Genomic DNA, 26,321 nt, shown 5'->3' on the forward strand with positions numbered 1-26,321 from the left:
ACCTGGATTTCGCCGATGACATTGCTCTACTCTCACACAATCACCAACAGATGCAGGAGAAAACCCAACTGCTTGAAAAGAACGCAGCAGGACTGGGGCTCAAAATAAATGGAGGGAAAACCAAAATAATGCGAGTAAACAACAAAAGCACAAGTCCCATAAACATCAGGGACAGCCCATTAGAAGAGGTAGACAAATTCACATACCTAGGAAGTGTAATTGCAGTGGATGGTGGAACAGAAGAAGATGTGAAATCAAGAATAGGGAAGGCAAGAACAGCATTCAACATATTAAATAAGATCTGGAAAGCCAAAAACATTTCACTCAACACCAAGCTCAAAATCTTCAACTCCAACGTCAAAACAGTGCTGCTATATGGATCAGAAACCTGGAGGACCACCAAACAAATCACCAATAAGCTGCAGACCTTCACCAACCACTGCCTAAGACGCATCCTCAGGATCTTCTGGCCCAACTGCATCAGCAACACCAGCCTGTGGGAACGCACCAAGCAGGAAAAAATAGAGGCACAGCTCATGAGGAGGAAGTGGAGCTGGATTGGACATACCCTGCGAAAAAACAACACAGCTATAACCAAACAGGCATTAACATGGAACCCACAAGGCAAAAGAAGCAGAGGGAGACCCAAGAACAACTGGAGAAGGAGCACAGAGATGGATGTAAAGAAGAGGGGACTGTCGTGGAAACAGCTGGAGAAAATGGCACAAGACAGACGAGGGTGGAAAGTCTTCATCAATGGCCTATGTTCCGAAAGGAATATAAAGGCCTAAGAAGATATCTACCCTAACTACAGATTATTCTGATGTATGATTTAAAAAAAAAAAGCTCATCCACTGATTAATTCATAAACGGAGGATTACCTCTTGCTGAAGGCGGAGTTGGTTGTTCTGACGTCTGGTGTCACAGAGCCCACCTCTTCCTGTCGGTGTCAGAAAGGCAACTTCACCATATTTAGCTGGCTTGCCGAAGCCGTGCAGAGTTGATCTGTCAACCAGCCTGGAAACCCTGACACTCATCGGCAGATACACAGCGGTCTTGACAGCTTTCTTTTTGCACCTGGATACAAATACAGAGGACGACGTCATCGGGATACGGCGCTTGGGAAAGGGATCCGTGTTATCAGCTGTTTTTAACGCGATAAAAGTAGCCGTCGTCTGTCAGAATTCCAACTATCAGCCGAGCTAGCCGAGCTAGCTAATTACTGTAGCTGCTCCGACTCTCGCTGTCCCGTAGATACGTATTTATGTCGTCCTTGCTAACGTTCAGCCATCGGTAGGGATTCATTTGGACTCCATGACCCCGCTGTGATGATATCCTGACAGCTCCTCTCGTTGTTCCAGCCACTTTCCTAAGCCTGGCTAGCGAGCTAACTTGGCTAACTAGCAGGTTTTCACCGCTACGGCGCCGTTGAGTAGCCAGTAGCTTTCGCCGTGGCATTGAAATCCAATTTAGTACGTTGACTGTGTGCAAACGGCAGTTTCAGGGGACGCCGAAGACCACCGGCCGGCGAAACAACCGTACCTAAGGGACCCCTTTGACAGTACATATAGAGAGGGAGAGGTGGGGGGGATAGCAGAGATCAGGATACTCGGACACTCAGCGCTGCTGAGGCGCTGTACTGCTGAAGGAGACACCGGAGCTAACGGAGGAGCCCGAACCGTTTGACATCTGTGATCCGGGAAGTGAACCGGACAGGGACCTCATGAATGGAAATCGGAACTACAGGTAATTTATCCGACACTATCTCTTCACTATGTCGTTGACAGCTCAACAGTAGACGTGTAAGCAGAAGTTATGCATCTTTAGTGTAGTGTTACGAGTTATCCTTAGTCAGATGGAGCGCCGGTGTAATGTCAAATTCTGTGACCCATCAGGCTCGATCTGACTTTTCCTGTGGGTTTTCAGCTACTGAGATATATATGTATATGTAAATATATTTGTTTAAATCACGCCTTATGAACTCACTATGGTATCTATGTGTAAACGTGGCTGTAGCATGGCATTTACATGGATCACAAATGTTCATATCTGGGATTCCCCCCCACCTCCCGCTGCTTTTGCTGTTATCTATCATCATGAGCCAAGTGTGGGCTTCATCAGACAGCAATCGAAGATCAACGTGGTATTCCCCTGCATCAGTAGAGGACTGTTACATCAAATCTAGCATAGTTGGTCACCTGAGAACATGTGACACAGGGTGAACTCAGTCCCTTCAAGGTTCCCTGGGTCTCGGTCAGCAGCTGACCCCCAACTGACCTCAGCATATTTAGCAGGAGCATCTAAGGATGGCATTTGACCCGTTTTTGTCATGCACATGCTTGGTGCCCAAAACGTGAAGCCATACTTTATCACTCTTAATGTGCGGGTAGGTATTTCCCAATTGCGGCTTCAAGTTCAACCTTGAAATGATTTAAGGTTTAACTTCATGTAAACAGTTTTCTGTGCAGTGGCAAGGTGTCGGTCTCTTTTGTGGTTGTAGCGGCAGTTAAACTGTCTGAACCACCTGGCTTTGTCTCCACTGTAACGGAAGCTTTCCACTTATGTGACTATAAACTGAATGTTGGGTACACTTGATTAGCCAGTGATACTTGATACAGCAGTTGGTTTCCAGCCCACTCGCTGCTTCTGAGGAGGAGATCCCTCTCTGCTGCCTATTCTCTTACTTGCGTATCAGCTCCTTTCAGGTGGGACACTTCCCAGCTTGAATAGCAATGACCACAAGGCGCTTTCCCAGCAACCAGTGATATCAGACAAATGCAAACATGTGCGCACAGTCCCGATCTGTAACCTGGAATCGGCTTGGTATTTCCTCATGGACCATTTGACGAATGAAGTCTTTTCCAATGTTTTTCTAAAATTACTTGAGTTCTGATGTGACTTTTCTGTCTGTGCACCTAAACCAAATTTAAATAGTATCATTCAGATAGATAAAAACAATTTGTATAACATAGTCTTGTGGCTTGCAGTGTCTTAGTCTTTGATGGTTTTCTGTTTACCTCTTCCTCTGAGGAGTTTGATTTGTGTATGCTGCTAAAATACCACTTAATCAGCATTGTTGCCATAAGGAAAGAAAAAAAGAACAGAGTTAGAGACCCACCATCAGTTTGAAAGTCTTTACACAGGATGCACTGCTGGACAACTTTGCATTAAGTGTGTCAAGAGTGAGATTGGTGCTTCCACTTTAGAAGGCATTAATGCATTAATACGAACACACAAGCGAGTCTTACTGAATCATTGTGTGGCTGTCTGGATATTGTTTGTGTGTGTTGTTGGTCACTAACCGCCACGGGCCAGCCAGTGAGCCCTACGCTTGAGTAAATGATTAAAAGGGGGCCCTCAATCAGTCAGTCAGTGGCATGGAGAGCAGTGTGAGAAAATGCAAATAGATTTCTCTGCCCGCTAAGCAACTGACAGTCCCTCTTCTCCCCGGTACCAACCTGAGAAGCAGCATATGTGGAAAATGGAAACCGTGGCTCTCGAGAGCTTAGCGGCTTTTAGGCATTAAACAAATGAAATCCGTTTGATGCGCTGACCTCACAGCAGTCCACTAACAGTTCGCCACTTAATACTGATTTTAGGGAGTGAAAAGTATTTAAACATCTGTCTGTTTGTAGAGTATGTCAGTTATATTGAAAAGGAAAATAATAGGATCACCGCTTAACTTTCCAGAAATGTATATTACAAACTAGTTGGCGGTTTACCATGAAGAGACTGCCTGCCACTGCCTGATCACCTATCCTGTGCACTGCGCTGCAGGCAGTGCAGTATGTGTGAGTATGGAGCCGTCCTGCTGGACAAACTATGTGCTACCATTATTACTTAATGGCCCCAGATAACTTTTGTTCAGCTTGGCCAGAACTGACTAAAATTTTCCAATTATGTGCTTGTCTTAGTTAACATTTCTGGAAACCTCATGATATAGATAGCCTTTATTGAAATGTTTGCGCTGACATTCATCATGCAAATGTGTCGTTTTAGTTGCTGGCTGCTCTTAAAGTGAAATATGTTCGATAGCTTTCTTATAAATTGCTTTTCACTGGGATATCTGTACTTCAGCTCAGAGTCAGCAGCATGAACGCTGAAGTAACAAAGTCTGAGTATCATAATCCCCCATAGTTGTCCAACTCCTATCAAATGAGCATGTTTAAGGAAAGAAAATCATAATTTCTTTTGGTCAAATTAGTGCTTGAGCTGAGCTGAATCAAAGTGAAACGTATGCCTGTTTGATTTTTAAGAGATATTTAATTTATTCTTCATTTTGGTGCCACGTTCCCTACACATAGGCACATTTGATGTATTGAGACAAGCGGTTTACTGGAAGACGATTAGGCGGAGCATTCAGCACAAAAGGAAGGGGCTTCCCACCCTCCGCTCTCCACCTGTCACACTTTAACCAGGTGGGGTTTGAGTTGGCTGCTGGTGACTCAGCTTGGTATGAGAGGCAGCTCTGGTGTAGGTGGGGTTTGCGGTCCATTAAAACGATGATGTGTCTTTGAAATATTTTTGGGGCAAAAACTGAAAGAGGATTACTGTTTGTATGATTGTTTTCTTCGTCTTCGTCCACCAGTTTTTCTTTTTTCTTTTTCTCTCACAATCCTGAGATTCCCGCTCTTTTTTTTTTTCTTTTTTTTTTTCCCTTCATTCAGTTACCACCCTCAACCCTCCTTTCTCTTCCTTGGTTACCGCTTCTGTTCCCTCTCTGTGCCCCAGAGGGACACTCTGCCTTCCCTGTCATTCTTCTTGTAGGTCGATTCTCTGTGGATTTTGAACAGACAGTAGGGTCTGCTTTGAGGGAGGGCTTAGTGCTTGATTTGCAGTCTCTCCTCATAATACTCAGTTCATTCAAGCAGCCCAGTGACAATGGACTGGCCCCCGTCTGCAATCCCAGCCACCCATAAGGCTTTGGTAGATTGTCATTGGTGTCGATGGGGAATGCACTTTATTATTGCTCCTTAGCTTGTTGTCTTAAAAGGAGTGTATGGGGGGCTGTTAATGTCATTAGGGAAAAGGTGAATTACCATCCTTTTATTCCCTATTTTTTACATCATATGCCATTATATGTATTTCCAAATGAGTAAAGGGATTTGCCTACTCTTTTGTGAATGTAAAGCTTGTCGTCCTCTTTTTTTAGTTGCCTAACAAGAAGTCCCAAAAGAACTGCAGCGTGTAACGTGCTGATTTCTTTTCAGCCAACACTGACACCATTACTGTGTGTTTTATATCCATTTACTGACCTTCATTCCTTCAATAGGAAGACAGAAGTATTGTTTAGCTTAGCTTTTTTGAGTGTTTTGAACCCAAAACTGTCCTATATGTGCATCACGTTGTCTATCTAAAACACTCAATATTGTTATTTGAAACCTTTGGCTCTGTCTGGAATATATTTTCTGATGTTCGCTGAAAGGTCCTAATCATGTGTCAGTGTGGGGGGGTGGCTCTGACTGACTCATGTGTGGTGTTTACAACAAACTCGAACAAAGTGGGCAGAGTTCACAGTGGGGGAAATCAAGTGGTGTGTGTGTATGTGTTAGAGGAGGAAGAGGACTGAAGTTTGTGATGTGTCACATTGTTTTAAGCCAGAGCAGCCAGACTACGCTTCTTTTCCACCTCCTCCTCCTCCTCCCTCTGCCTTTCCTTTTCCTGAGGTCTGCTTTTTTTTTGGGGGGGGGGCTGCTGCTGCTGCAAGGGGCTCATTTTTGGGGGAGGTTTTGGACAGGAAGAGGGGGACCTGGAAGGGGAAGTCTATGGGTTCTGTTTTGAGGCACTGGAGTACAGGGAAAAATCATCTGTTCAGCACGTATAAAACATCTTTGTCCTTTTTCTTGTGCAGTGTTGAAAACAGAATAATCAATAGAGAGGCCGATAGTTGCATTTAAAGCTCAAATCACATCACTACTTAAAGATGTGTTTGTTTGCAATGGAGGATGAACTATAGCCCACCCCCTAAAAAAAGAAAGCAAAATGTTTGGAGCCAGAAAAATACGATGTTTAGATGCTCATTCGTAGCATTATAACAGATGCAAAGTTACCATTGTATGAGGCTGATTCTGGGAGATTATTACCGGTAAATTTCTCTTTTTTTCCTTCTCGATTTTGACAATCCGACTTTTAACTCGCGTAAGATCTTCCTGTTCAGATGTTGACATTTGGGGTTGCCTTGTTTTGGTCTGTTAATTTATTAGTGTGCAAGCGAACCCTCAGAGTGACAGAGCCCCTCATCCTGCCCAAGTCAACATTAAAAGTCAACAAGCCGTGGCCCCCCGTTCGCTGTTCCACTCAGGCTCAACCAGCACGACAGAGGGTTTCATTTAGCCTGCCTGAATAAGATCTTCTTGTCGGTTTCAGAGAGCTGGTACTTTGTCTGAATGAAGAGACTGAATTCATGTGCGTGTGTTTATCATAAGTCGCCTACTTATGTCAGTAAGACAGTTGGGCCTTCCCTTACGCCACTGAGTCAGAACTAGTTCCCCACTACACATGATTCTTTACCCCCTCCAAATACCCCCACCCCCTTCTTTCTGATATTTCTGTCGAGTGGACTCCTTTGCTCTCATTCTGCCTCGGGTTTGGCTTGAGGGGGGATTTCAACATTTTTGCATGTTGTTGTGACCGTGCCCTCCCCAGCCTGTCAGTACGTGGTGGCCTGCTGGTGTTTATCAGTAGTAGAGAGTGGTAGTGACTCCCTCGACTGCCAGATGCAACTCTCTTGAGGTTGAAGAGGGGAATTGGGGGGAGGAGTCTTGCTGTGCACGACTTGCATCAGTCCATCCTTGCCAGCTCTCAGTCTTTCAGTGTAGTGCTGTGAGTGTGTGTTTCGAGGTTCTGCCTGCTGTGACTGACGCTATTGTGCCTGGCCACTGAGCACTCGCCCTGTTCCCACAGCTCAGGCCTCTCTGGATTAGAAATACAACAGCTGTATTGTGTGTGTGTGTGTGTCTGCGTGTGTGTGTTTGGAGGGGGGCATGTGCACACGTTAGCAGCGTGGACGTTCGTGTATAGGAGGGAGGAGGTTGAGGGGGTTTGCAGCGACTGGATGTCAGCCTAGCTTCTCACCATCCAGTTTCTCTGGCTTGCAGCCCACTGTGTACAGTGTGACTGTGTTGTGTTGCAAAGCAGCCGAGGGGAATGAGTTCACATAGCTGAGATGTTTCTGCAACATATTTGTGTGCAAAGAACAGCATCACAGTTATTGGTGTGTTTATATAATGCTCATTTGACCTTATTGTACTATCTGCAGTGCAGCATAGCTCAGGTAGCTAAAGCTAAAGATACCTTTTTGGTATCTTTAGTTACTCATGTTCTTGCCACACATTTACCACAAATACAGCGGTAAGGCAGCAAATGGAATAGTACTAGCTGCACATAACTCCCCGTTTACTACTAAGTTTTTATTCATTTGATTATGACCTACTGAAAAATTACTTTCAGGGGTGGTCCGTGGCGTAGTGGGTTAAGCAGGCGCCCCATGTACAGAGGCTATAGTCCTCGCTGCAGCTGGCCCCGGTTCGAGTCCCGCATCGGACGGCCCTTTGCTGCATGTCGTTCCCCCTCTCTCTGCCCCCTGCTTCCTGTCTCTCTAAACTGTCCTATCCATTAAAGGCATTAAAAAAAAAAAAAACCTGAAGCAAAAAAGAAAAATGACTTTCAATGTACTTGTTATTAATGGTAAATGCACACTTGTGTCAGAGCCAGACAAGGATCAGGTTAAACACACTCGGTTTGATAAGCTCTCAGATACATGTACAGCAAAGAACACCGTCATAGGAAAAGCATGGATGAGCTTGAATCGTATGTTGTGTACATGCATCTGTTGGATGTCCTGATGTAGGATTCCCTGAATTTGCAGACAGTGTCAGAAACTTTGTTTGTGCCTTTCTTGTTGGCTTGTTTAAAGCTGAATGTCGCTCAAAAGGAGTAAAACAGAAGTAAACTGAAGCCTGTTTTTAGAAAATCTTGGCAAAAATGTCAGTATTTGGAGCATGTTTTTCATGCTGATGAAAGAATTATGCTGCACAAGCTGTGGGAGTTTGTTTGATATTGTATACTTGCAATGAAGCAATGTTGCTGTTGGAGAACAGTGCAAATGATGTCAGTTCCAGCTGACCACGGCAGCTGTTTTGTGAAACAGAAAACTTTCAACATTTAAAAGCTCTCTCTGGGAGCCTAAATGACTGCTTTTGATCGGCACATCACTTCAAAGTAGAACATAGGTAAAATAAAGTGGCTCATTTGTTAGACAGTGGGCAAGATTCCAACCCCACATTGGCCCCTAATGTGTTCCTCACTGTAAATCAGTTTGGATAAAAGAATATCTCTTTAAATGGATGTAAGTGTTTTTTGGTAATATAATTTGTTTTAGAATGCAAAATATTTGGTCAAGAATAGAAATGAAACGATGCTAAATGTTGGTTAAAGAGCATCGGTGTAAATATTATGCCTTGGCTCTCACTTTTGGATCAACAGCTTGCAGTCATCTATATTCATTACCCCGTATGGGATTGTAAATGTTGTAGAATACTTCATTCATCCATTTTCCATATCCCAGAAACGGAGAGAGAGAACAAAAATGAAAGAAAATGAAAATGATTCTGGCATTGAGTTACGTTTTTTGCACATCCAGGTGTTACCTCGCCGGCTGTGTTTGGTTCAGTGCGAGGGACCAAAGGCAGTTAAACCAGCGCCCATCAGAGGAACCCAACAGAGGAGAAACCTTCCCATTATAGAACAACTTATTGAGTGAATACACTGCAGTAGAATAAATGGTTTCCTCCACAATAAAGTGAACGGCAAAAGACATGAGGCTCCATCCATCCTTCCCATTTTTTGGAACAATTTCACCAAGATGCAGACTTCATTTCAACTGTGGTCATTAAAGGTTCACTGTTTGTTTTATCATCTTTTACTAATTGACTCTGCAGGCTCAGTGCATAAGAACACACTGATAGACAAGACAAGATTTAATCTGCTCTCCTCAGTTTAGGCATGTCCTTCCTGTAATTATCCGAAAGTGCACCCACATACATACCGTGCAGCATTTCTCAACTAAACAACAGGTTTCCTTAAACCCTTAAACACACTCACTGTGTGGAAGGTTGTTGAGCATCAAGTGTGCAGATTTGTGGTTGACTTTCAGCATTTGTAATAGCCAGCTATAACATGTCATCCACCAGCAGTAGAACTACTTTAGGCCCCAACATGTCCAAGGTTAGTCTTTTGTGTTAAATCTTACTGAGTCTGGATGTTCTTGTAAACTCATGTTAGCAAGTTTGTGTGTTTGGTGGTTTTGCTTCCTCCCACACACCTTGCACAGTGTGGGAGAGGCCAATTTGACTGTCTCGTATTAAAGTAGATTAAAGATAACATTATGCACATGAATGTCTGAGCGTATTACATTGTTGGAGGCAGTGGGTATCTTGGATAAATGTGCAGAAGCTTGGATGTGAAGGGCACTGTCCATCCTGCGTTCATTTCAAGTTTCAGCTGTGAAACTCTGCTCATGAATGAGCACATTTATTATGTCTCTCAGTGAAGGAATACACGACGATTGAGGGGGAGTTTTCTGATGTGTTGCTGAATCATCAGGGCCAGGTTGGCTGCTCATAAATGCTGCAACACACATCTGTGTGACACACTTGGTAGATTTTCAGAAAATCGCAGCTTGTTGCGTTGTTGTGTACTGTCGCAAGATCCCATCTGTGTTCACAGGCAGCAGTAATCGTTGCAGATGACTGCTTTGGCTAAAGTGAATTTTCTTAAGCTGGAGGTGTTTATAGAACGATCTCTTGTCCAATAATAAAAAGACTTTTATTTTTACACAACTGAAGTTACGCTTTAGCCGGTTTTAAGCCGCAAATTGAGTGAGCGAAATGTTTCACTGAATGGAGAGATGGTCCTAGAAGGGAATATTAGCGGTCTGATTTTCATTTGGGAGCCTTAATATCCAAACATCTCAGAACATTTCATCAGCAGGCTTCACAGGAAGCCAAAGAATGCAGAGGAAGTTCAGCTAAATAACAGTGATGAGGCCAGTGTTTTAATTAGAGCAACACGAGTTGTTTGTTTTGGTGCCCGTTTACATCGAGTCAGATTACCAAAGTGCCAACACAAGAGACTGCAGGTGGTACGCTGCTTTTGATTTCAGTGATATTTTGTATGAATGTGAAATTAATCAGGGAAAGCACGTGGTTGTGGTTGTGCGAAATGCTAAAATAATAACTCTCTGTATCAAAAACAGTCACATGTGGCTGTGCAATACCACTGCTACAAATGACTGTATGTTTCTGTGTAGTTTTCATTCTAAAACAAAACTAAGGGGCTGTGTTTGTGCACTGGTGGCTGGAATATAGGAACTCACCCTCCGTGTGTGGGTTTTTAAATTTGTTTTCTTTGCTTTAAGTAAGACCCCATCATTGCTTCTGTATGGGATCCATTGAGTCCAGAGGCCGGATGCTCTGCCGTGTGTTTCTTTGACTGTGGTGGTGGTTCTGTGACTCACGCTGAACGTAGGCCCGTCCCAAGAGGCAGATGAAAGCTGCAAAACACTAACCCTGCCCAGTCTGTAATCCTGCCACTCCCTGCTATCCTGGTACTGCTCGCCAATTTAACTGGGACCATCGCATCACAGAAAAAACAATAAACAAAAAGCGGCTCCAAGTCAAGAAGCACATTTTACTGTTTGTGTTGAGGGACTTCTGTTCCTCATAATCTGTGACAGACTACAGATAAGAATTATATCTGTGCTCCCTCTGTTTCTCACTGTCTGCCTAGAGTTGGGCGTATCTCACAAGTTTCACCAAAGACCCTGTGGGAATTACCATGACAAAGTTAGTGTGCATAGTTTTTGTGTGACAAAGACAGCTGTGGCAGGAACACCAGACGTTCCTCTTTTCTTTTCAGCATTATACCCCAGCGAGGCATTTCATTCAAGAGTCTTGCTCAGCTCAACTGTAAATAAACAAGCTCTTATTGTTTGCTATTACGGTACCTCACATAAGGTTTCTGTTTTGCCGAGAGGAGTTTTTAATGAACTTCCCCTCAGCAGAGCGCTCACCCCCAGATTCACCTACACATCTATGCCTATGAGTCAAGTCGGTGTTGAATCACACACTCGTCCATGACTCTCATTTATCAATGACACATTCGGGGGAATGTTTATTTTTGTCTTTTTTAGTAGAGGGCACTATGCAAGGCAGCGATTGCCAGGCTAATGGAAAAAGTTTCACTTGTTTTTATGTGTAAATGTGTTTTGCGTTACAACAGCAGAATGCGTCATAAGCGTAATCCTAAAATTGCAATAGTACATCAACCATGTGAATGTGGATTTAAGCCTCAGCAGACCCAAAAATAGCCTCAACATGAGTGTGCCACATTAAATTGAGAACTCACTGTTTCTGGATTAAAGTGACTCATGTCTGGGACATCTCATGGTCTCTGTTACAAACGCATGAACTTTGTGTTGATTTCCTCAGGCATCCTCGGTTCTGCTTGTATTACATATGCGACTAACAGACATTTGTCATTGATGTCCCCTTCAAATGCTGTTGCGTTGCTTCATTGGGTTTTCAGTCACGCTGCACTGACTTTTAAACGTGTTTTCATGTTGCAAAATCCTTTTGAGAAGTTTCATCCAAGCCGACAACGAGGTATCGCGATCCTCTGTGACCGTTTATCTGCCTTTTGTCATTTTGGTGTGTTATGTTCTGTCGGCTCTTATGGCGGGGCATTTTTTATTATTTTTTTATTTTTTTATAATTATTTTTTGGGGCTTTTGGGGTTGGGGTTACTTTTTTTTTTTTTGTACTTTACGTTCAACAGACATTACATTTAGCAGACGCTTTTACTAATTAGGATATGATGACAGACAGACAGTCATCATTGAAAAAAATAAACGTGCACAATCGGCCTCCTATAATGCAATCTATGCAGTTTCCAAGTATAGAATCTAGCGAGTGAAATGAAAGAATTCCCGATTTCCATGTCTTTTTTTTAAATTAAAAAAATTAAAAAATTAATTATTATTATTTAATTTTTTTCTCCAATCTCACGTTTGGAATGTCTCGCGGACCGGTAGAGACTCTTGCTCCATTCTGCACCACCAAGCTATGTCCTCCTGCGTACGCCTACCTTGTATGTTAGAGTCGGCAGTTGTCTGTATTATGCGTTCAAGAGCAATTTTTTATTTTTTCCCATGACCCTGCCAACACGAGGAGACTCAGCAGGGTGTCTGCTGTCAGTGCTTGTTCTCTGTGTCGGTTTGTTGCATAAAATGCGTAATATCAGAGATTTTGGATGATATTGTTTCTTATTCGCACCACAGTGCAACAAACTTTCACTTTTTTTTAGCTCTCGTATTTTTTTCTTTGTATATTTGTGATGATGTTGACGTCTTAATTTGGATGAGCGAATTGTCTTTTGTTTCGCATCCTAAATTAGTTTCCATACCATCACGACTGTTCATCTGCTGATTCATGCACTTCCCGATTCGTATACACGTGTTTAATGCATCGAAGTCGCGAGCACCTGAGATGCCCTTTGCTTCAGAATTTGTGTACCTTAGAAAACATGTTATTAGATGTGAAATAATTTAAAATGTATTTTATTGTTTTATTTTTAATCATGGCTGTTTGGTATTCATTTTGAAACGAGTTATTCAGTAGGTCTGATCAAATATAATGTTCGTTTTACAAACACTTGGTTTAGTTGATAATGAAGCATGTGTATGAAAGTTTATTTTTCATTTTTTACCTTGTACACCAACCTTATCTTGACATTTGTAATTTCATCTGTTAATTCTTTAATTTACAGTCAGATGCTGGTTACAATGTGTTTTTTTTTTTTTTTTCCTGCAAAGCAGTGCTGACAGGGTTGTTGAAAGTCAAAGAAATAGCATTATACTTTTAGTTTGGTTAAAGTGATATAAGAAACATTAAATTGAAGAAAGAGCCATTAAACATTGATGCACTGTGATACAGAATCTGTGATGAGCACTCACTGTCAGCTAAGGTTTATAAAACGTTTTGGCTTGACTCAGATCCACATAGGGACAGCTGTTTATTCACCTTTCCCTCCTTTTTCTCCTGTCAGGAGCCGTTGGGGCCCAGGCCCTGTTCTCCATGCCTCGGCGGCCTGGCTATGGCACCATGGGGAAGCCAATCAAGCTGCTGGCCAACTGCTTCCAGGTGGATATCCCAAAGATGGATGTCTACCTCTACGAGGTGGACATCAAGCCTGACAAGTGCCCACGGAGAGTCAACAGGTAGGATGGCTACTATACGTAAAACTTCTTGCATTACTTTATCAAACATTTCCTTTGAATAATGCCAGATGTGGACATCTCGCTGATATCTAATATTGTGCAGCTAAGTGCACAATATTTCAGTGGCTTGCCAAAGGACTCAGAGGCTCTTCCCGATGATTTGATTTGTTGATACGACAGCGTAAACATGCTTTGACGACTTGTACTTCATCTCAAAAGAAGTTTACCAGAAAAACTGTCTGAATGTTGTGCAGGGAGGTGGTTGACTCCATGGTGCAGCACTTCAAGGTGACAATCTTTGGGGATCGCAGGCCAGTCTATGATGGAAAGAAGAGTCTGTACACAGCCAATCCACTGCCTGTGGCACCCGCAGGGGTGAGCTGGACACACACAAACATTCATCTTCAGTGCATCCTGAATGTAAACCATGCATATAGTATCAGTTGCTTCACAGCAGGAGCGAGAAAAACACACATAGATGAGTGAAAAAAAACTTACTTTTACTGTTTGCTCTCTTTGTTTTTGCCCCACAGGTGGACCTTGACGTCACTCTTCCAGGTGAAGGGGGGAAAGATCGGCCCTTCAAAGTTTCCATCAAGTTCGTGTCTCTGGTCAGCTGGCACATGCTCCATGAGGTGCTGACTGGCCGCAGCATGCCTGAGCCTCTGGAGCTTGACAAGCCTATCAGCACCAACCCTGTTCACGCAGTGGATGTAGTGCTGCGACACCTGCCCTCCATGAAGTGAGCAGCCGGGGTTTCATTTAGCCAAATGGTTCATTTAGACTCCCGGGATCTCTAATGACAGTTTTATTAGTAGATCATTCACAGACGAAGTTGAAAAATGAACTTTCTTCACAGCTAAGGAAAGAATCCATTCATCCCCACTGATTTTTCTTCCCTCCACCATCAGGTCAAAGGGCAGAAAAACCCACTCTGAAAGCGATCCCCCTGATGCTCTTAATATCTTGTACTTGTGTGTTGTCATAGTGACACAAATATCGGCACTCTGATCCAAACGGAAATCAAACACATAATATGTGGGCTCTCACAAAGCACCACACCACCTTCCACTCAATATCACTTCCAAAGGCTCAGCAAAAGACGCAGTCAAACCTAATATTGCCGGAGCTGTAATGAAAATGTCTTTCGAAGGCTTATCAAAAGGTGGTTTTTATCAACACCTTTCATTTAGGTCTGCTCACAGGTGCTGGAGGCCTGGCATCACACAGGCTTCTTGACAGACCTCTTTTTTTTTTTTTTTGTCTTGAATTCACAAAGAAAAGCTGGCCGACATGCAGGAATTAATGTATCTTTTGTGAAGAGTAATAAGAGGCTGACGGGTCCGGGCATTGTCACCACCCTCTCATTTCACTGATGTCGTCTCGGGCTGTATTGAAGAGCAGCTGAATGGGACACTGTATAAACACGTTTTGACCTTCATTCTGAAGTCAGGATGCCATTTTGTTGTCATTTCCTGCCCTTGCTCTCCTCCTTTTGTCTTTTTTGAAAAAGCAATTTGATTTTCTAACACTCCATTTTCTTAATTTCCTCGGTTTCTTTACTCTTCACTTATGATTCCTACTTTTCTCCATCTAGGTACACTCCAGTGGGTCGATCCTTCTTCTCCGCTCCAGAGGGCTATGACCATCCTCTGGGAGGTGGGAGGGAGGTTTGGTTTGGTTTCCACCAATCTGTGCGCCCTGCCATGTGGAAGATGATGCTTAACATTGATGGTTAGAAACAAATTCAGTTGCTTTTTGCTTTGCTTTTGAATTTTACTGCCAACTGCCTGAAACTTTGAGGAAGAAATAGACAAGGCTGTTCATATTTAAAGATATCCTTACATGCAGAGCTCTCACAATGTTTTTCTTGAACTTCAATCTTCGTTTTAAAATATGGAAAAGAAAGCTCTTGGGTAAAGACACACAGAAATATATCACTGTGCTTAAAGTGTAGCTGTCAGAGAGGCGGGAAATTGGATTTTAATAATTAAACAGATGATTAGAACGACACAGAGCCTCCATCATGCAGACTGCTTTTGGAGATTTACACAAGACCAGTTTACTTTCAGTGTTTTATTTGAAAAAAACATGAAATCTACATGTCGGACTTACAAAGGAATAAGGTCGGCAGGTCATTCCTAAGCATCTTTCCCTCAAAACGAAGGCTGTTGCGTAGTTTAAATAAATAGTTCAGAACCATTTGATAAATTTGCTATATTTCTGAACATTCTGCCTGCGTTTCTTGCTATGAACACTCCATAAGTTGAGCTCCACCTCATGGCCGTAACCCCGAAGGTTAGACCATAAGGTCTAACCTTTGGGGTCTGAGTGTAAGACCCCAAAGGTTAGACTACCTGATTTCATGTGGACTGATGGGATCAGATCTTCTCGTTGAGAATCGGTTGATTTGAAGTAGAAGGAACGGCTTGAGATCTACTCTGTAATTTACACGAGGCTCAAGCCTTGACTTGATAACTTTGGATAGCGACAATAGTTGCAACAACTTTTAGAAAACGAATGAGCGGATGGTGTTTTGCTGCATCGACGCTGCAGGAGGCTGTTAAAAGTCTCTACTACTACACGAGAGAAAGCGAGTGTGTGAGAGAAAATGTGTAAGCAACATGGAGGAAGGTGGGTTCTTGGCTAGATGGGAACTGTTGCTGTGGAGACAGGGGTTAGCATGTAGGTGTGTGTGTGTGTGTGTGTGTGTGTACTGGATGGCTGAGACCAGTGGGTGTTGCCGGGGTCAGGAGAGTGGGGCCTTTCCTTGACGCAGCTTTTGTGTTACTCAAAGGGCTTGAAGCCTCCGTCTGTTTTTGAGTCTTCACATCCCTACTACCCGATTCTCTCTTTGTCTTATTTTCCCGCTCTTTGTAAATCAGTTGCCGACCAGAGTTTTTTTTTTTTTTTTTTTTTTTCCCACCAACTAGTGCAACTGTTGGCAAAGCATTCAGTACGCCACTATGTCCTGGCAAAGTCATCCAGTAAGACTTTTTAAAGCTCATTCTCAACAAAGCCTTCTTCCCACTCTCTGTATCATGGATAATGAAAAGCCCATAGAGTAATTTCAGAAAAAGGAAAACTTAGTCACAGTAGGCGGGACGTCACCTCCTGTCTGATGGGAAAGCTTGTTTCCCGGTGCAAATGCAGGGTTCTGTGTCTACAGTGCATCATCTGCCTTCTGGTTTTGCATCACACACAGATGTGCATTTGCAACTCTTTCATAAAGGCAGAGAGCCTTTTAGAAAAAGTTCTTTTATTTATTTATTTTTGTTTCTTTTAAACATCACAGCATCTGTTGAACTTCCTCCACATTCATTCTCCTCATTTCTATTTTTGGATTTGTGTTGAAATGGATTTTTGTTATACTGCCTCTTCTTTTCCACTTAAAGTTGAACATCTTTTGCATGTCACCTGACATATTTTAATGTGTCTGTGCTCCACTTTTTTCGTTTCAACAAAATCAGGAAAATCTCTCATCTGTATGAATTGCTCTCTCTGTGTTTAGTGTTTCTTCTACATCCATTTAGTGCGTTAGTGTGGGTTGATTATTTGAACTTATGATATTCCTGTAAAAGCGTAATTCCAGACGATATTCTGTCCCTGAGTTGCATCTTATCTGGTGTCCGTGCATCAAGGTTTGAAGCTACATGTCAATATGATGTGCAAAATTGTATGTTAAGAAAAAGTATAGCTCATCAAGAATTCTAGTGAGGTGCTTATTACTGGATTTAGATCAGAAAAGACTGTGTAAAGTGTCACACTCTCAGACTCCAAACGTATTTTCTTGATACGTTTCTTCCTTTTCAATAAAAATGCTTGCAGTTATCCTGTAGAAGGCCATTGATTACTAAAACGAAAGTACTTATGGAGCCTGACTGTGTGCCAAAACTGTGTGTAACATAACATGTGGCCCTACAAAAGGATGTTGGTGGAGTTCTCATAACGGTCTGTAACTATACTTCTGCTACAATTCCAAACAATCTCACAAATTTTGACTGCAATCCAGTGTTGCGTGTCTTTTCAGGCAGGTGGAAGACTTTTGTACTGCTCTGTGACAGCATATGCTTTTTTTGTTGTTGCCCTAAATGATTTTTGGTCATGCTTTATTTTCCAGTCTCTGCCACAGCCTTCTACAAAGCCCAGCCAGTTATCCAGTTCATGTGTGAAGTGCTGGATATCCACAACATAGACGAGCAGCCTCGCCCTCTCACAGACTCTCACCGGGTCAAATTCACCAAAGAAATCAAAGGTGAGGCAAGGGGATTTCACGTATGCCTGCTTCTGAAAAATGGGGGCCGACTTAGATTTTGTGTATTCGGAGTGACAGTTTGAGCAGACCAATTTGAGCCCGTGTCACAGCCATTGTTCGTGTTACTACAACGCTTTCAAATCCATTTTTCAGGTTTAAAGGTGGAGGTGACGCACTGTGGGACCATGCGGAGGAAGTACCGGGTTTGCAACGTGACCCGTCGGCCTGCCAGCCATCAAACGTGAGTCAGCCTCTGGGCGCGTGAGGGAACAGGAGACTCCTGGCTGAGTATGGATGGGAGGGGGAGCAGCGAACACGCACCAAAGAGGATGCGATCACCAATTCACCAAACACACCACATAATGGCTGATTCATCAGACAACCATGCGGCCAGCATTAGTCATCCATGACTGAAGTAGCATTTGGCTGCTGCTCCTCAGTGTGTTGGAGTAGAATTAGATTTTAGTTATTTATATTCTAATAATTTTAGTAATCAAGAGAAGATTCTTGTCCACATTGCAAAGTCGAACCAATCAAACTGACTTCTAATAAGCTTAAAAACATTACTGGATCTCTCCTTAAAACACCCACAGTTCACGGCCTCATTCTCTTCCTTTGGTCATTGCAAGACATTCAATCAAAGACTGAAACTGATATTTATTTCAGACTAATGTAGCTACACTTTAAGCATAGACAGTATGAGGGTACGTCGTATCGTGATGCCAATCTGACGTGTGATGTCAGCTTTGTATTCTCTGTATAAAGCCAGTGAGGCTTGTCCCTGTTTGAAAGGGGACGTTAAAACCATTTAATGGCTCTTTATTTAAAAAAAAAAAAAAGCACAGCTTGCCTTTAATGGGCTGTTTTATATTTTATTTTTATGGAACAAATTGAAATAAAGACATTTTTTCTTTGCAGGTTCCCTCTGCAGTTGGAGAACGGTCAGACCGTAGAACGTACTGTAGCCCAGTACTTCAGGGAGAAGTACAACCTGCAGCTAAAATACCCTCATTTGCCCTGTCTACAAGTGGGCCAGGAGCAAAAGCACACCTACCTGCCCCTAGAGGTGAGGAAAAAACAAGCTGCTCTAACACACTGTAAAGGATGATGAATCATTTCATCTGGTCAGGCCTACCTGAGGAACACCCTCGAGTGTGCAGAAAATGATAAAAATGGATAAAAACCTTTTGTTTCTTTGCAGGTTTGTAACATTGTAGCTGGTCAACGGTGCATTAAGAAGCTGACAGATAATCAGACCTCAACAATGATTAAAGCCACAGCTCGCTCTGCACCCGACAGACAGGAGGAGATCAGCAGACTGGTGAGTTCGTAGTCATGACCTCCAAACACTGGGATAGACGCTGTTTAAACACTGACATGACAATAAATGGGAATTGTTAATGGGCTGCGTTTTCATACTGATAGTTGAGCAATTTTTTATATATATATATATATATATATATATATATATATATTTTTTTTTTTTTGGAAATGAAAACCGAAGATTCCTCCAGAATTTGTCCTGTATTATAAATTCTAAAATCTTTCTAATATAGTCGGTTACAGAAAACAATAGTGTTTGCATACTTAATTATTGTCCTTCTTTTTTTCTTTGAAATGTCTCTAATGTGGCGAAACAAAATAAAATTTCCCAATCTAAGATCCAGATACCAGAGGTTATAAGTCGAAAGAAGTGAGTGAGAACAACGCTAAATAATGTCCATTGAATGCAAAATTGAGTACAATCAAGTCCCTGTGCTCAGAAACGTTGCGTCCTGTATGTTAAATGTAGAAAATCCAACAATTCACTATGTAGTATAATTGAACTGCAGCAGGTAAGACTGATGTGTAAAGTCCATGATGTCAAATCTTTGCTGTGCTGCTCATCGTTATGTCAAATTACTGGTTTTGTAATCACCTCGCCTCTCCCTCTGTCTCATTTTCTATTATTAACAGAGGCATGTCTATGTGCTTCTCCATCACATTTGGCAATTACAGTGCAGACCTGCACAGGGTCAACAAAATGCCACAGTCATAATGGCTTTAATGTGAATCTGCCTCAGTGCCTGCACCATCTTGTTTTTACAGAGCTTGAAAAAGCGTATTCCGACTGCCTCTGGCTCCCATCAGATTAGAAATACACATTTCATACCTGTTGTTACTTCATTAAACTCCCTATCTTATCACTAAGAAGCAAATTGGTTGGGTGTGTGTACAATAAATCATTGTAACATCCCTGTGCTGGTGTTTTCATGCACCAGTGGCAGGACAAAGTGGGTGGTAAACATGCTGATAAGATGTCTGTCACAAGTAAGGTGTGATTTCTGTCATGGCAGCGAGGCTGACATTGAGTGCTGACACCTGGCATTTTGTAGCAAGTCTGTAAGTGACTATCCCACCTTTATGGACCCCATCATACAAAATCTGAAACGATAAAAAATGTTACAAACCAGTAACCTGGTTAACAAAAACCAGAGAATGATAAATTCTCCCCTAGAATTGGATGATGCTAGTTTGTCTTAGTTGTTATGGTATACTACCATACTCCGCTTGTATTATCGTGAGAAACATGTTCTTGTTTTTTTTAATTAACAGAGGATATTTAACCTATTAAACGATATTTAGAGGCTCTGGTTGTCAGATATTTATTAGCTTTAGGCTAGCCAGCTGTTTCCCTCTGTTTCCAGTTGTGTTTACACAGTGCTAACCTAACCAGCTGCTGGATTTAACCATATTATTTATGAGCAGAAATGAGAGTTGTAGTCTTCTCCAAACAAGACTATTCCCTTTAAAACAAAATAAAATGCTCGTAAGCAAACAGGCATAAGGAATATTTGAGGGAATACTTTTGCAGTGGCCCCTGCTTATGCTGGGATTTATGACTTTAGCCTAACCCCGTGCCTAATTTTCCCACCTCTCTTGCCTCGCAGGTGCGCAGTGCCAACTATGAAGCAGATCCTTTCGTGCAAGAATTCCAGTTCAAAGTGCGCGACGAGATGGCCCACGTGACGGGGCGAGTGCTACCCGCCCCCATGCTGCAGTACGGCGGCAGGGTGAGCACAGAGCACTTTATGGTACCCTTTTTTTAAATCACACCCATTCTCTCTGTTTGTCTGACACGCTCTCCCCTGCGGCACACTTTATTCCACCGTCTCTGTGGGGGAACTAACTCACTGGCTTCTGTTTGTACTTCATGGTGTCTTTAATATGTTTTTTTATTCCGTTTGACTTTTGTAGTTGAGTCTTAGTAGTGCAGCCTTTGTTTCCAAATTCTACCTAAAAGGCAGCGATCTGAGCACTAAAACTTTCTATCCAGAAGAATTGTTTTGAATACACAAGAATACTCAAACTATGATTGGGCAGCGCTCAATAAGTTTCTGAAAATTGCAGAAGCAGCTTATTAAGACTGAACTACAATTTCAATTAACATAGTCATTTCCTTTGAGGAGACATACTATTTATCATACATTTGTATTACCTTAAACTTTGGCACAGTTATGCACAAAATACTACATATGATACACACACACACACACACACACACACACACACACACACACACGCACCAAATTGCATCTTACATACTATAGACTGCAGAACATCTTACATCATACTAGATGAGCACATTTAGGGTTAAATGACTTGAAAATGTGTCTCTGTAGTGAAATCTTTTAAATGTGCATGCTTCTTTGATTGGGTTTATGTCTTCGTGTGAACTTTGTGCACAGAAGTGATGTGGATGCAGAGTGCATTTGGTTTGCGTGTGCGTTTACTCGTGTATGAAATGGTGTGCGCTGCTCTTGTTGTGCCTGTTGAAGTGCGAGTCGGTATGAACATGAGTGTTAGCCATCATCATTTTAAGGACACGTGTTGAGATGGAGATGTTGTTTCAGAACCGCACTGTAGCCACGCCCAGCCATGGGGTGTGGGACATGAGGGGAAAGCAGTTCCACACGGGGGTGGAGATCAAGATGTGGGCCATTGCCTGCTTCGCCACACAGAGGCAGTGTCGGGAAGAAATACTCAAGTGAGCTCCTTTGGTTAATGTGATGATGTGTTGCACCTTTCCCCAGAAGGTTGCACATGAACACAATGTTTGTATCGCTTAATGGGTTGATTACACGTTAATGCCAGAGGGACGGAGTGGGTTGATAAACAAATAATCATCAGTAAGACAAAATAATCACTTTCATTTTAAGTTTAAAATGAAAATGATTTTGGCATGCAATCTGTCAATGCAGTCTTTCAAGCTGGAATTAGAAGCATTCCAGCAGGATTTCTAAACCCTAAACCCTCCGAAATACAGATTTGAGACGTGGTGTCAGAATGACATCCAATCTGCAATGTAATAAACAATTAGAGAACAGATGAATATAGGCTTTGGCATAAGCTAATCAGCCTGTTGCACACTTTATGCTGGTTAGAGACCATTTTTATGACTTTTCCGAGCGCAGATCTGAGGGCTTTCTTTCATCTGTCGTATAGGGGTTTCACAGACCAGCTGCGTAAAATCTCGAAGGACGCTGGGATGCCCATCCAAGGCCAGCCATGTTTCTGTAAATACGCCCAGGGAGCGGACAGCGTGGAGCCTATGTTCAGACACCTGAAGAACACCTACGCTGGACTGCAGCTCATCATTGTCATCCTGCCGGGAAAGACTCCAGTCTATGGTTAGAGAGCTGTTAAAAGATTGAATTCTTGTTTACCTGTTGCAGAGCTGTGCTTCTAAACCTGCGTGCAAACTCATCTCATTAGTTTTCAAGCTGTGACTCTGTTGGAGATATGAATTCCTCCGAGTATTCCATCGTTTTCTTTGTTCATGTGTCTTGCTGTCTTGTTTTTTTCTGACAAAGTATAAAACATTTTAATTATTTGACAGTCAGATCTGAAACATTTAATTGGACTTCTGATCGGGACATGAATGGTGTTCTTCTGCTTTCCTAGCCTCCTATGCTGAGAACGTCACCATTATAAAGTCTGAACCACAGTTAAAACATGTTTGTATTTTACTCACACCACTCATAGCGGAAGTGAAGCGTGTGGGAGACACCCTTTTGGGCATGGCAACCCAGTGTGTTCAGGTGAAGAATGTGGTGAAGACGTCACCTCAGACTCTCTCCAACCTCTGCCTCAAGATCAATGTGAAGCTGGGAGGCATAAACAACATCTTGGTGCCTCACCAACGGTGAGCCACGCATTTTTCTCTCCTTGAATAAGGCAGTGTTTTAATAAAAACGGTTTGAAATCATTACAGACACTGTGTGTATGACAAAGCTTCTTTTCACTCATGCCTTTACTGTCTGTTGATTCACAGGCCATCAGTGTTTCAGCAGCCAGTTATCTTCTTAGGGGCAGATGTTACTCATCCGCCAGCTGGAGATGGGAAGAAACCTTCAATTGCAGCTGTTAGTTTCTTTTCTTTTTAAACAAGTCATCGAGATATTTCATGTTTCGTTTTTTTCTTTCATCTTCTAATGTACCATCATGCCCCTACACTTACGCTCCTGTCCCTCACTTATCTTTTTCAGGTGGTTGGCAGCATGGACGCCCACCCCAGCAGGTACTGTGCTACTGTGCGTGTCCAGAGACCCAGGCAGGAGGTCATCCAGGATCTGGCGTCTATGGTGCGGGAACTGCTCATCCAGTTCTACAAGTCGACTCGCTACAAGCCCACCAGGATCATTTTCTACAGGGACGGAGTTTCAGAAGGCCAGTTCAGACAGGTCTGCTCCCTCCCTTTTCCTTCTTTTCCCAAAACATGGTTTTAGTTTTTCTTAGGGGTTGAATTTAACATGAAATAATCACAGATTTGTAACTTTTGCCCCTCAGAAGTTTCTTAAAACTGTTTTATAGTAACTTGTAACGTAGGGTAAAGAGTTTTCTTCAGTTGTTTCTTTTTAAAAATAAAATCTTCAAGCAGAGTTTCTCTTCCTCCTCCTTCTCTTTAGGTGCTGTATTATGAGCTGCTGGCCATCCGTGAGGCCTGTATCAGCCTGGAGAAGGAGTACCAGCCAGGCATCACCTACATCGTTGTGCAAAAACGCCACCATACACGCCTCTTCTGTGCCGACCGCAATGAGAGAGTAAGTCCTCACCAAGCGCAAACGACAGCTCAGACTCACTCTTTGAGGGTCACAAGACAATGGTACCCCATTATTCAATTAAATTCGATAATATTTTATTGATCCCCAAAGAGAGAGTATTTTGCTGCTGTAGAAATTATTGTTAAAGATACTTTATCAAAATAGATGGATAACAAAATGAGAAAAAATTAAATGGATTGACAAACTTTTGAAAAGTTGAAGTGAAGCAGAGAGAGATCAACAAGGATAAATTGAGGTGTTATTTTTAGCTTTTAACTCCATAACTCAAGAATTTTAGCTATTTATGACATTTTATGCAAACATTAGGCAGAAAGAGGTGATGTGTTCAACTCCAAAAGGTCAAAGGCCAAATTCACAGTAAACACCATTAAATGATGATCGAAAAGCTACAAAGTGTAGCTTCTCAAATCTGGACTAAAATTCTCAGATCATGCGGGTGGAGTTCACATCGCTCATGCCCGTGTACACTGAACAAGACTCAGATGGAGGACCTAGGTGCTCTGCAGCAACAGTTGTGTAAAAGTAATTTTCATACAGCGCAATTCCCGATAAAGCTGCTCTCATTAACATATTTTTCGCATCATATATTGTAGCTGAAAATCGGCTGGTTAAGACGATGTGTCTCCTCTTAACGTTGTCACTTAAAGCATTTCCAGAGTGTCGCTCTGCTCTGATCAAATCAATCTGATCAAACGAGAGCCAAGTCCTGCTGTAGCTTTTTAAAAATCAGGATCAATATTTATCTGACACTTGCAAAATAATTCCAGCTGATGTAGTAAAGTTGAGCAGGGTGAACAGCTCCAGCCACAGAAGTTTTCTCAACGGTCAGGGGTAATTGGATTAGTTTGGCTATGTAAAGGTGTGTATTTACCTTTAAGGCACAAAGGGATTAATAAAAGCGAAAATATGTTACATATGTGAACTGAGATGACTTCAGCCTCACTGGTTGCTGTAATCTGTGGGGCAGTAATTCCAGTTCATTCTCTTTATTAGGACAGTAAGTACTGAAAATGGGCTTCTTTAGTTACCTCTCGTAGTCCTGGATAACCTGGATAATTACATTCGATTAAAGCATTAGGGCCCAACACAAACCAATCTCCCTAGAGTGGCATTCAAGGCCCCCTGAGTAAGACCAAGCCAGTAACAACCTTGTTTTCTACACAGGCTCCCTCATACGGAGCATTAAGCTCTCAAGGGCATTAGGGTTTTAATTGGTTGTTTTTGGACGCAGTGAGAGAACTTCTGCCTGGGTTGCACCATTAACTGCTTTTTTTTTTTTTTTTTTTAAGATGGAAAAAAAAAGGAGTAATTTTTGAGGAAATAACTGACTTTGAATTTTGCTTCATCAGGTTGGACGTAGTGGAAACATTCCTGCTGGTACTACTGTGGATACGGACATCACGCATCCCTACGAGTTCGATTTTTACCTCTGCAGTCACGCTGGAATACAGGTCAGAGTTGTTTTCTCTGCCCCACCTGTGGCCTTTTCTTTTTTTTTTTTTTTTTTCATCATCCTCTCCCCCCACTAGAATCTTACCTGACAACTTTGTGCCTTTGCAGTGCTGTGCATTGCTCTGAGTAGATAATACCGCTCATTATTTCTTTTTATTGCTCATTTTGTTTAAATATTTCAACTTGGATCGAGTGAAACGAAGGTGAAAATTTCAAGCTGTGGTTGATTTTGTTACAGGCTGCTTAAAAAAAAAATCCGTCGCTCAGAGTTTCAGCTCTGAATATCTGCAACAAATGCCTTTCAGTTGTATTTAAAGGAACAAAGGAACCTTTTTAATTTCCCCCTTCCCTTAACAGATTAGAAAGGATTAGAGCTGGGCCAACAAAATGGTGCAACAGCACACCCACAGAGATTGTGTCTTTAACTCTTTAATCACAATTATGCTTGCTGCTGTACATCCTCATGGTATATTTATGGTGTTTTTTTTTTTTTTTTTTTTTTTTTTTTTTGTAATCTCAGCTTAGTTATCTGATGCACTAAGGTTTGTTTTTTTTTTTTTTTTTTACAGCAAATTTCTGTCAACCTCAATAAAAAAGGCAGTATAATACAAATGTATCTTCATCTGTGACTCTCAGGGCACCAGCCGCCCCTCCCACTACCACGTGCTGTGGGATGACAACTCTTTCACCGCTGACGAGTTCCAGCTGCTCACCTACCAGTTGTGCCACACCTACGTGCGCTGTACCCGCTCAGTCTCCATCCCTGCGCCAGCCTACTACGCCCACCTGGTGGCCTTCCGCGCACGCTACCATCTGGTGGACAAAGAGCATGACAGGTGAGGGGAGTCTTTTAGCTCTGAGACGCTTTCAGTTATGCACGCCATATATTTTTGACGGTGCGTCACAGCTGGTCCTTTCTCCTCCTTTTCCGCAGCGCTGAAGGCAGCCACGTGTCTGGTCAGAGTAACGGTCGAGACCCCCAGGCGCTGGCCAAAGCTGTCCAGATTCACCACGACACCCTGAGGACCATGTACTTCGCCTGAGCGAACAACAACAACCCTCTCCAACCATTACCCCCCCCCCCCCCAACACCACACACAGATAGACAGATACACACACAACCATGCACGCCTGGCTTGCCAGTCAAGGAGTCCTCTTAGGTGCATGTCCCACCCGCCCCCCACATGCCTAGTCAATCCGGACCTGACACTGTGCAGAGGAAGGAGGGAGGAGG

At 42.6% G+C, this 26,321-nt stretch overlaps 1 protein-coding gene across 2 annotated transcripts; it reads left to right on the forward strand.

The window, feature by feature from the left end:
• Positions 1 to 853: 853 nt before the first annotated feature.
• Positions 854 to 26,321, forward strand: ago3a (argonaute RISC catalytic component 3a). 2 transcript variants are annotated; one of them, XM_075466052.1, is made up of 19 exons: positions 854 to 1,746; positions 13,105 to 13,276; positions 13,531 to 13,651; positions 13,810 to 14,018; positions 14,874 to 15,010; positions 17,397 to 17,531; positions 17,685 to 17,772; positions 18,450 to 18,597; positions 18,733 to 18,852; positions 20,462 to 20,605; positions 21,425 to 21,558; positions 22,017 to 22,201; positions 22,557 to 22,716; positions 22,846 to 22,936; positions 23,060 to 23,254; positions 23,480 to 23,614; positions 24,985 to 25,086; positions 25,724 to 25,923; positions 26,022 to 26,321. In XM_075466052.1, exons 1-19 carry the CDS (start codon positions 1,728 to 1,730, stop codon positions 26,128 to 26,130), a joined length of 2,604 nt encoding a protein of 867 aa, XP_075322167.1. In that variant the 5' UTR covers positions 854 to 1,727; the 3' UTR covers positions 26,131 to 26,321. The 2 variants fall into 2 exon arrangements, with proteins under 2 accessions (XP_075322167.1, XP_075322168.1); XM_075466053.1 differs by having other exon boundaries at positions 855 to 1,746; positions 20,462 to 20,584.

The sequence above is a fragment of the Odontesthes bonariensis genome, chromosome 5, assembly GCF_027942865.1.
Source record: "Odontesthes bonariensis isolate fOdoBon6 chromosome 5, fOdoBon6.hap1, whole genome shotgun sequence".
Lineage (NCBI taxonomy): Eukaryota > Metazoa > Chordata > Actinopteri > Atheriniformes > Atherinopsidae > Odontesthes > Odontesthes bonariensis.